Source organism: Colobus angolensis, unplaced genomic scaffold (assembly GCF_000951035.1).
Source record: "Colobus angolensis palliatus isolate OR3802 unplaced genomic scaffold, Cang.pa_1.0 Scaffold87, whole genome shotgun sequence".
NCBI lineage: Eukaryota > Metazoa > Chordata > Mammalia > Primates > Cercopithecidae > Colobus > Colobus angolensis.
This window is the reverse complement of record NW_012122598.1, coordinates 4181040-4191380: the sequence shown is the minus strand read 5'-3', so window position 1 is coordinate 4191380 and position 10341 is coordinate 4181040. Positions and strand designations below refer to the sequence as shown.

The 10341-nt window shown below is 39.9% G+C and overlaps 1 protein-coding gene across 6 annotated transcripts in view; it reads right to left on the bottom strand.

Annotated features, from left to right (window-relative positions):
- Positions 1-10341, bottom strand: part of TFCP2 (transcription factor CP2) — a 92429-nt gene that overhangs the window by 12150 nt on the left and 69938 nt on the right. For 3 of the 6 annotated variants that reach the window (XM_011930653.1, XM_011930654.1, XM_011930655.1), the window contains exons 5-11: positions 9590-9696; positions 7554-7706; positions 5962-6072; positions 5164-5252; positions 2814-2862; positions 2329-2422; positions 604-694 (exon numbers count right to left, since the gene is read on the bottom strand). In XM_011930653.1, the coding sequence (XP_011786043.1) occupies positions 604-694; positions 2329-2422; positions 2814-2862; positions 5164-5252; positions 5962-6072; positions 7554-7706; positions 9590-9696 (694 nt within the window). Of the gene's footprint in view, positions 1-603; positions 695-2328; positions 2434-2795; positions 2863-5163; positions 5253-5961; positions 6073-7553; positions 7707-9589; positions 9697-10341 lie in introns of all 6 variants that reach the window. The other 3 variants (XM_011930652.1, XM_011930651.1, XM_011930657.1) reach the window with 3 other exon arrangements.

Here is a 10341-nt window from a genome sequence, read left to right as displayed (position 1 = left end):
CACCCACATTTAAGAATGACCACTTCTCCAGTTAAAATCAACTTGGGGCCTTTGCACCTGTTGTTCCTTCTGCCTAGAACAGTCTCCCTTCCTGTGACTCCAGAGCTGCATCCTTCTCAGAACTCAGTTTAAATATCCCCTCCTTGAAGAGGTCCTTCCTGATCATATTCTGGGCACCCTATAGTCCACAACCTTGTTTTTTGCTTATTTGTTTTGTTTTCCTTCAAAGCTCTTATCACTGTCCACAATACTTATTTATCTTACTCCCCATTAGAAAGTAAACTCCCTAACAATGGGCACCCTGTTTTGCTCACCAAGATATTAATATTCCCAGAGCCTACAATAGTACCTGGCTCATGAAAAGCATGATGAATTTTCATTGGAAAATTCATTCACCTGGAAATGAAAAATGGAATATCATGGGGAATTCCTTGGACAAAGTGCAAGAAAATATTTTTTTAAATCTTTATTTGGTACATAGCTGACACTTAAAAGAAATGTTTCCAGAAAGTGTATTTAGCTGTATAGAGTACTGTGAAGAATTCCTGAATTCAAATCCATTTGGAAGCCAACCTCATTGATATTTTAACACTAATTACATACCGGCCTTTTAATGCATTAAAAAGTCTGATTCCATCTGCAGGGCCACAGATTTGGATCACATCATCTCTAGTTAATTTCAATAAATCTGCCCCTGGAATAAATATAAGAAAATGGATGATTTATAAAGGCAAAGATTCTCTTTGTTAATGACTATTAAAATGGGCTCTATTATAAGGACACCTCATAACCAGAATGTTACAATCCATAATTTTCTTCATGGCATATAAGGCCCTTCATGACCTGGCTCCCACCTCCTCTCCCATCTCAATTCACCCCAATTAACCTCCCCATTTAACCCTATGCTTTCATCATACTGATGATGTCTAATGAGCAAGCTGTTTTTTCTGCCTGAAATAACCTTCCACTATCTAAGCTGGTCACAACATGCCTGTAGTCCCAGCTACTCAAGAAGCTGAGGTAGGAAGATTGTTAGAGGCCAATCGACTGTTAGGAGTTCAAGACTGGTGTGGACAACATAGCAAGACCCCATCTCTAAAAAAAAAAAAAAAAAAATCCTGGGCCAGGTGTGGTAGCTCACGTCTGTAATCCCAGCACTTTGGGATGGTGAGGCAGGTGGATCATTGAGGTCAGGAGTTCGAGACCAGCCTGGCCAACATGGTGAGACCCTGTCTCTACTAAAAATACAAAATTAGCCGGACGTGGTGGTAGGTGCCTGTAATCCCAGCTACTCAGGGGCTGGGGCAGGAGAATCGCTTGAACCCAGGAGTTAAGAGGTTGTAGTAAGCTGAGATTGCGCCTCTGCACTCTAGCCTGGGTGACAGTGAGACTCCGTCTCAAAAAAAAAAAAAAAAAACTCCTGGATTCACCTGATGTGTCACACATGTTCCCTAACACCAGATCTTCCCACAGAGGTCTTACTGTCACTATCAGAACACTTATCTATAGCATCACAACTATTTATCGGTTTTTCAGAGTTTTATTTTGATTTGATTAGTTGTGTTTTGTTTTGGTGCTTTTTTTTTTTTGGACACCAGATGATTAATGGGCTATCTGATCAGGAAGTACGCCTCATTCATTTGTGTATTCCTACCACATCAAAAAGTGCTAAATAGGCCAGGCGCTGTGGCTCACACCTGTAATCCCAGCACTCTGGGAGGCCAAGAAGGGTGGATCACTTGAGGTCAGGAGTTCAACACCAGCCTGGTCAACATGGTGAAACTCTGTCTCTACTAAAAATACATAAATTAGCTGGTATGATGGCAGGTGCCTATAATCCCAGCTAATCAGAAGGCTAAGGCAAGAGAATCGCTTGAACCCAGGAGGTGGAGGTTGCAGTGAGCTGAGATCATGCAATTGCACTCCAGCCTGGGTGACAGAGTGAGACTCCATCTCAAAAAAAAAAACAACAACAAAAAATGCTAAATAAAATTGGATTGTGTAAATGAAATGAATTATAGTGATATCAAGGGGAAAATTTCAGACTACCTGCAAATGAAATATACATTTTAAAAAGTGTTGTACGAAATAAGTATTTTTAAATTAAATTGAATTTAAACTAAAAGGTGTTTGTTTTTAAGTATTTCACAGCACAGCTGCAACTGGTGAGAAAGTCTTAAGGGTTCTACGAAATTCATTTCATCAGAAAAATGCAGTAAGATCTCTCATACACATATACACACACAACTCTCCCATGGATACCAGGAGGCCCTAGAATGCAAAGGAAAATCTCATGCTAAGGAAAACAAAAGAAAAAGAAAATTTAACCTGAAAAGTTTGTGAAAAGCCTTGTGAATGTAGAAAAACGATTTCGATGCAACCACTGCTGAGCTTCCTGAGGTGTGGTTGTTGGTAAGAGGTTCTGAAAGGGAGAGAACATTTTTTAGGAAACCAAATAGATTTGTCTGTTAACCCATTAGGTAACACATAGCCAAACACACCTACACAATCCCATACTCAGTCTTCGTTTGTGAAAGTTGTTTTCTTTCTCCAACCATGCAAGATGCTCAAGGAGTTCCATCCTTTTCTTCCCCCACTAGACCATAAGCTCCTCAAATGGAAGGGTCCTGCATTACTCGTTTCATATCTTTAGTCCCTAGCACAGTATCTGGTTCATAGTCAAAATTCAATAAATGTTTGTCTAATGAATGAATGAATAATACTCCCTAAAAGTTGGGCATTTCTACTGAATTGGACAGTCATCAAAGTATTACTAGACATTGCAAGTAACTGACATTCAACTTTAGACTTACATCTGTGACTGGAGGGGGTGGCTCTGGCTGGTGGTTTGGTGAACCATTTCTAAAGAAACATTTAAAATGAAAGGATGAGTCCATGACACATGCTGGGGCTCACTATTTCATTCCTCATCTTCACAATAAATCTTAAGCTAGAGATTTAAAAAAATCTGTGCTCTCTCATAAAACATTCTTATTCTTTGACCCAATACTTTAATTTTCTATTAGTTTAACCTAAATACTTTATGCGGAGGGGGAGAAACTATGTCATTAGCAACATTTTTTTATTATTGAGGAAATTGAAGAAAATATCAACATTTCAATAAGTTGGGACTGATGAGATAAATTATGGCATAAAAATATTTAACCATAAATTTACTAAGATGAAAAATTATGAAAGAATAATTATCAAGAAAAAAATTTAAAAATAAAATGAAAAATATCAGGATAAAAAATTTTATCAATACCTTACTACTGTAGGAAATACACAAATATGCACATATACACATGAAAAATATTGGAAGAAAATTTATGCAATGCTATTTGATCACACACATTTAGAATAAAAAAAAATTTTTTTTTTTTTTTTTTTTTGAGACGGCTCCTTGCACTTTCTCCCAGGCTGGAGTACAGTGGTGCGATCTCGGCTCACTGCAAGCTCTGCCTCCTGGGTTCACACCATTCTTCTGCCTCAGTCTCCTGAGTAGCTGGGACTACAGGCACCCGCCACCACACCCAGCTAATTTTTTTGTATTTTTAGTAGAGACGGGGTTTCACCGTGTTAGCCAGGATAGTCTCAATCTCCTGACCTTTTGATCCACCTGCCTCCGCCTCTCAAAGTGCTGGGATTACTGTTGTGAATCACTGTGCCCGGCAAAAACAATTATTTTTAAAGCAGTCTCAAAAATTGGTGCTGCCTAATTTATGATCCAAGGGTTATTGCCACACCCTCAGTTTTTCCTTTTCTTTTTTTTTGAGATAGAGTTTCACTCCTTTGCCCAAACTAGAGTGCAGTGGCATGATCTCAGCTCACTGCAACCTCCGCCTTCCAGTTTCAAGCAATTCTCCTGCCTCAGCCTCCCAAGTAGCTGGGATTACAGGTGCCTACCACCACACCCTGCTAACTAGGGTTTCACCATGTTGGCCAGGCTGGTCTCGAACTCCTGACATCGTGATCTGCCTGCCTCGGCCTCCCGAAGTGCTGGGATTGCAGGTGTGAGCCACCGCACTCAGCCTCAGTTTTCTTTATACATTCTTTGTCTATGAATTGTCCCTCTTCCCTAATGCCTACTTTTATGGAAGAAAAGTTTCACTAGTATGAAGTACATGACAAAGAGAAGAGAAAAATTTTTAAACACAACTCTTAAACTCTGTATCATATTTGGAATTACCTATAAGTAGAATGTATCATCTATGGGGATGTTAAGATCCTTTTTTCTTTTAAAATAAGATCTTCTTCCTTTTTTAGCCTTAGCTGCAAAATTCAAATTTGGTATTTGAACTTAGTAATTAACTTATCTTAGGGCCCTAGTTATACGTATTCCTTCTACAACTACTACCTACTTTTATTCTTAATTGTTACGTTTTGAATATTTAAGCTACCTTAATTAAATCCTTTAAAAAGTAGGTCAGACGTCAGACATAGAGCCTAAATAAATCCAAAAACACAAACATTGCAACCAAACAATATGCTCACACATTTTGTAGTCTAACTATTTCAAGTTTCAATATGGTTATGTGAAATACACGTTAAATGCTAGGACTATATAATACAGCTACTTTTTAAAATTGGAGTAGGTGTCTGTACCAACTTTCAATTATTTCTTATGGTAAAAGATAATAAGGCAAGATTAAATGTATCCCATAAATAATTCCAAAACTTCATTTTAGCCGTCATCTTCAAACTTACTTCTTCAATTTTCAAAGATTCGTAATAATTAGGTGTTAGAAGTATTCCTAACAGGTAACAAAACAAATTTTAGTGTTTGTACAATTGTTTCCAGTTCCCAAATCTGGTGCAAGTATGATCAGGAAGTGAAATAACCACAAGATGTGCAGTAATAGGGAGAGGCAAAAAGCCCAGATCATCAGTCCCTGAACCACTAACAATTGACCATAAATGCTACTTTCTAGTGGGGGTAAAAAAGAAGAGGAGGAGGGAGAGGGGAGAACACAAGGAGAAGAAAGGGCTATATAAAACTCTTTCAATCTCTTTTGAAGATACTCCAAATCTCAGTTAATATATAAATCCATCAAAGAACGACCAAATAGATGTACTTGACTTAAAAAGATCTTGTTTATGAACAGGTAATGAAAGAATATATATTTTGGACAAATATAAGCCAATTTTATTTCCCAGACTTACCCTTCCCCAAGAGAAAAACTGCTATGGGAACTGTTGAAGCCAGGTGATGGGGAATTATTGACATATGTGATCTCAGGCCATGGAGAACACTAAAAACAAAGGATAAGTTAGATAATGAACAAGCACATTTGACCCTAGGATTTGACTAAAACATTGTTACTTGAATAGCACATCTTGATTAGTAAATCTTAATTCCTCAGAGACTCCCATAAGCAATAGAGAACACTGCTTCTCTTTCCACCATCTTGGAGCCTGTGGAGACCTGCTGGGAATAGGAATTTTAAAAGGAAACATGTCTAGAAAACTGTGGTCCCGGGCCATTTTTGTTGGTTATAAGTGGGTTCTCCAGAACCAAAGGCAGCACACAGCTCTTCTTAAAATTGAAGGTGGTTTATGTCCAAGATGAAACTGAATTCTATTTGGGCAAGAGATGTGCTTAGGTATACAAAGCAAAGAACACCACAGTAGCTCCTGCAGCAAACCAAACAAAACCAGAGTAATGTGGGGAAAGATAACTTGGACACAGAAACAGCAGCATGGTTCGTGCCAAATTCTAAAGGAATCTTCCTGCTAAGGCCGCTGGACACAGAATCCATGTGATACTGTGTCCCTCAAGGATTTAAACTAATGAAAAGTAAACAAAAGTAGACTTGTGCTCTTGTTTTAAAAAAAAAAAAAAAAGGGGGCGAGCGAGAGAGAGAATGTTGCTTAGGAGAACATTTTGACCAGTTTGGAAGTGATGAATTTTTAAGATTAAAAATTATGAACTGAAATTGTCACCAAAAGAAATCTTTTTACCTCTGTGAGTATGGTTGTCTCATAGGAAGGTTGATATTTCTCCTTTTCATGAGGTGTTCGTTTCTCCATTTTTTCCCTATCGGTTTTTTGCTTTCTGTCTGCACCTTTGGGCTGAAATGAGAAACATTTTGTTTTAAATTCAGGTACTCACCTTTTGACCCAACAATACTGCTTCTAAAAACTTAAATATTCACGTATGAAACAAAATTGTATGTGCAGTGATGTAAAGGCAAGACACATCACTTTAAGTTTGAAAATAGGAAATTTAAATGTTTCTGTTTGATGGAGCTGAAAAGAATCCAATCTATAGCTACGGACATGGAAAGATCTTTAAAGCACATAATTAACTGAAAAAAATCAAGGCTCAAAACATTTCAGATAGTATAATCCCATTTATATGTCAAAGAAAATATGTATATAGCTATGTATGTGTGTGTATAAAAGGATAGAAAGGAACTAGAAGAGCTGGGTGCAGTGGCTCACGCCTGTAATCGCAGCACTTTGGGAGGCTGAGGCAGGCGGATTGCCTGAGCTCAGGAGTTCAAGACCAGCCTGGCCAATGTGGCGAAACCCTGTCTCCATTAAAAATACAAAAAATTAGCTGGGCATGGTGTGTGTGCCTGTAGTCCCAGGTACTGGGGAGGCTGAGGTATGAGAATCGCTTGAATCCAGGAGATGGAAGGTTGCAGTGAGCTGAGATTGCACCACTGCACTAGAGCCTGGGCGACAGAGTGAAACTCCGACTCAAAAAGAAAAAGAAAAAGAAGAGGGAACTAGACGGACACATATGAAATTACAAAATTATGACAGTGGTTTCCTCTGGGAAGAGGTTGTCTGGGGGGTCAGCATCAGAGTAGTAAAGGGAGAATTTCAGTGTTGCTCTGAATACTTCTGTATTATTCAATCTCTTACAATGAGAACATATTTATCCATGTGATAAAAATAAATAGGACCCTGGCTGGGGCACAGTGGCTCACACCTGTAATCCCAATACTTTGGGAGGCCAAGGCGGGCAGATCACTTAAGACCAGGAGTTCAAGACCAGCCTGGGCAACATGGCAAGACCCCCTCTCTACAAAAAATACAAAACTTAGCCCGGTGTGGTGGCACATGCCTGTAGTCCCACTTACTGGGGAAGCTGAGGCAGAAGGATTGATTGAGCCCAAAAGATTGAGCTATGATTGCGCCACTGCACTCCAGCCTGGGTGACAAAATGAGACCCAGTCTCAAAAATAAATAAATAAATAAGACCAAATAAGAAAAGATCAAGTATGAATGTAACCAAAAATAGTCCATTTTTGTGAGCTTTACAAGAGCTTGTAACTTCAATAGGCTTTAAGAGCTTTCAATGAGAATCCATGTTCGTGCCTCTAGCCCTCTTTTCCAAGTTCCTATTATCCTATGACCATCTCCATGTAAATTTCTTTACCAGGCATCTTGGTAATTATTTCAATGACTCTAGCTTAGACTTTTTTTTTTTTTTTTAAGTTTTCAAAAAAATAAGACAAGTTGATTTTCTGACTGGGTAACTAATGTTAACATAGAATGATAAGGTAAAAGAATCCAAGGGCCAGCACATTGCTCAGGAATACCTTGAAAACTTTGATCTGGCAGCTGGCCGAGTGTAAGTGCTCAGTATATTCCCCGTTTTCATTCTCCTTGAAGGTATCTATTTGTACTCGGAATGGCACCCCCTTTTCTCCACCATGTTTCCTCATGGTGAACTCTGTACTAATACAGTGCACCTGAAAAGAATACAACATCAAGGCTTCAGTATTGCTAGCTAGCCAAACCACCAGTTGGCAGTATTTTTTTTAGCAACTACTAATAGCAAAACCTTTACTAGGCATTATGAATACCTACAAAAAACACTTTTCCTCTTTGTGATCTTGAAGAATTTACAATCTGATAGAGGAAACAGAAAAAACTTAAATGCTTTACAAATGCAAACAAAATACAAGTACAGATCTAATGCTAACAAAAGCTGCTGTGAGAAACTAAATTCATTAACTGCTTCAAAGAACACAGAGCTGGCCGGGCGCGGTGGCTCACGCCTGCAATCCCAGCACTTTGGGAGGCTGAGGCGGGCGGATCACAAGGTCAGGAGATCGAGACCATCCTGGCTAACAAGGTGAAACCCCATCTCTACTAAAAAATACAAAAAATTAGCCAGGCGTGGAGGCAAGCGCCTGTAGTCCCAGCTACTCGGGAGGCTGAGGCAGGAGAATGGTGTGAACCCGGGAGGTGGAGGTTGCAGTGAGCCAAGATCACGTCACTGCACTCCAGCCTAGGCAACAGAGCGAGACTCCGTCTCAAAAAAAAAAAAAAGAAAAAAAAAGAGAAATGATTTCTGTTAGTTAAAGTTTCCTCAATTTTAAGGAAGATTTTAGAAAGAAGAGCCACTACCCAGTCTGGGAACATAGTAAATATTAAAGTTCACAGTAATAGTGGAGAAAAACGTTCGCTTGGCTACTGCATAAAGTCTAAGATTGGTGATTTTTTTTTTGAGACTAAGTTTTGCTGTTGTTGCCCAGGCTGGAATGCAATGGCACAATCTCAGCTCACTGCAACCTCTGCCTTCCCGGTTCAAGCAATTCTCCTGCCTCAGTTTCACAAGTACCTGGGATTACAGGCATGCACCACCACGCCCCGCTAATTTTTGCATTTTTAGTAGAGACATGTTTTTGCCATGTTGGCCAGGCTGGTCTCGAACTCCTGACCTCAGGTGATCTGCCTGCCTCAGCCTCCCAAAGTGCTGGGATTACAGGTGTGAGCCACAGCACTCGGCCTGGTGAATCTTAATAGAAGAACCTTGTCTGATTGACTAAGATTATAGCTGAAAGTCTTAAAATCATATATACAAAGTGTTAACATAGTGACTATCTCATGTGAAATACTCAATAAACTACTGGTTATTATAATTATTAAAAATAAGGATTTTCAAGGACTCTACCCAAAGAACATAATCAGGTACACAAATCAAATTTTAAGTATAAAGATGTTCAAAATAACATTACAGATAATAGTAAAAAAAATCAGGCCAATCAAGGCCGGGAATGGTGGCTCACACCTATAATCCCAGCACTTTGGGAGGCCACGGTGGGCGGATCACCTGAGGTCAGGAGTTCAAGACCAGCCTGGCCAGCATGGTGAAACCTCTACCAAAAATACAAAAGTTAGCCGGGCATGGTGACATGTGCCTCTAGTCCCAGATACTGGTGAGGCTGAGGCAAGAGAATCACTTGAACTGGAAAGCGGAGGTTGCAGTGAGCCGAGACTGCACCACTGTACCCCAGATTGGGAGACAGAGCCGAGACCCCGTCTCAAAAAAAAAATTATGCTGATCTAAATGCCAAATAATTGTTACGTAAATTATGGTACAACCAAGGAATGAAGTATTATGCAGCCTTACCAAGAAATTTTGGGAGACACAAATAAATAAACTGGGGTATTAGAAGAGCAATTCAGAAACTCCTCAATGCTCTCAGGCACAGGTTAAAGAGCCTGGGCTTGGCAGTAAGGCTAGAACCCTGTAAAGATTTCAAAGTTAACATGTTTTGTCCTTTAAGAAATAAACTGGTAGTAAGAGATGCTCTTCAAAACTGGAACTTTATCTGCAGCGCCTTACCTGAATAAACACAGATGTCCTCTTTGCAGGGTCCCACAGGAACTCCACTGTATTGAGTTGAGTTGGATTAGCCCTAGGATCGATTATACCCACAGACATTGGGATATCTGAGAAACAAAATGGTAATCATTGAACAATTCTGAGGGCTACTCAGTTTTAAATGAGAAAGTATTGATTCTTATATTACTCAGCGTAGCTACTAAGATTTTTGTATATCACATCCTAAATTTCCTTGTGTTTTTTTTTAGATGGAGTCTCGTTCTGTCGCCCAGGCTGGAGTGCAGTGGTAGAGGGCTGGAGTGCAGTAGCACCATCTCAGCTCACTGCAACTTCCGCCTCCTGGGTTCAAGCGATCCTCCTGCCTCTGCCTCCTGAGTAGGTGGAATTATAGGCACATGCCACCTCGCCGAGCAAAATTTTTTTTATTTTTAGTAGAGATGGGGTTTTGCCATGTTGCCCATGCTGCTCTCGAACTCCTGACCTCAGGTTATCCAGCCACCTTGGCCTCCTAAAGTGCTGGGATTACAGGCCTGAGCCACCGTGCCCAGCCCACACCTTAAATTTCTTCTTTGTCAATGAAAATATTTGATTAGAGTAAAACTAGGTTAAGTTCTTTGCTTCTGAGAACCTTTTCTCCTCTTTAAAAAGTTTTTAAGGCCGGGTGCGGTGGCTCAAGCCTGTAATCCCAGCACTTTGGGAGGCCGAGACGGGCGGATCGCGAGGTCAGGAGATCGAGACCATCCTGGCTAACA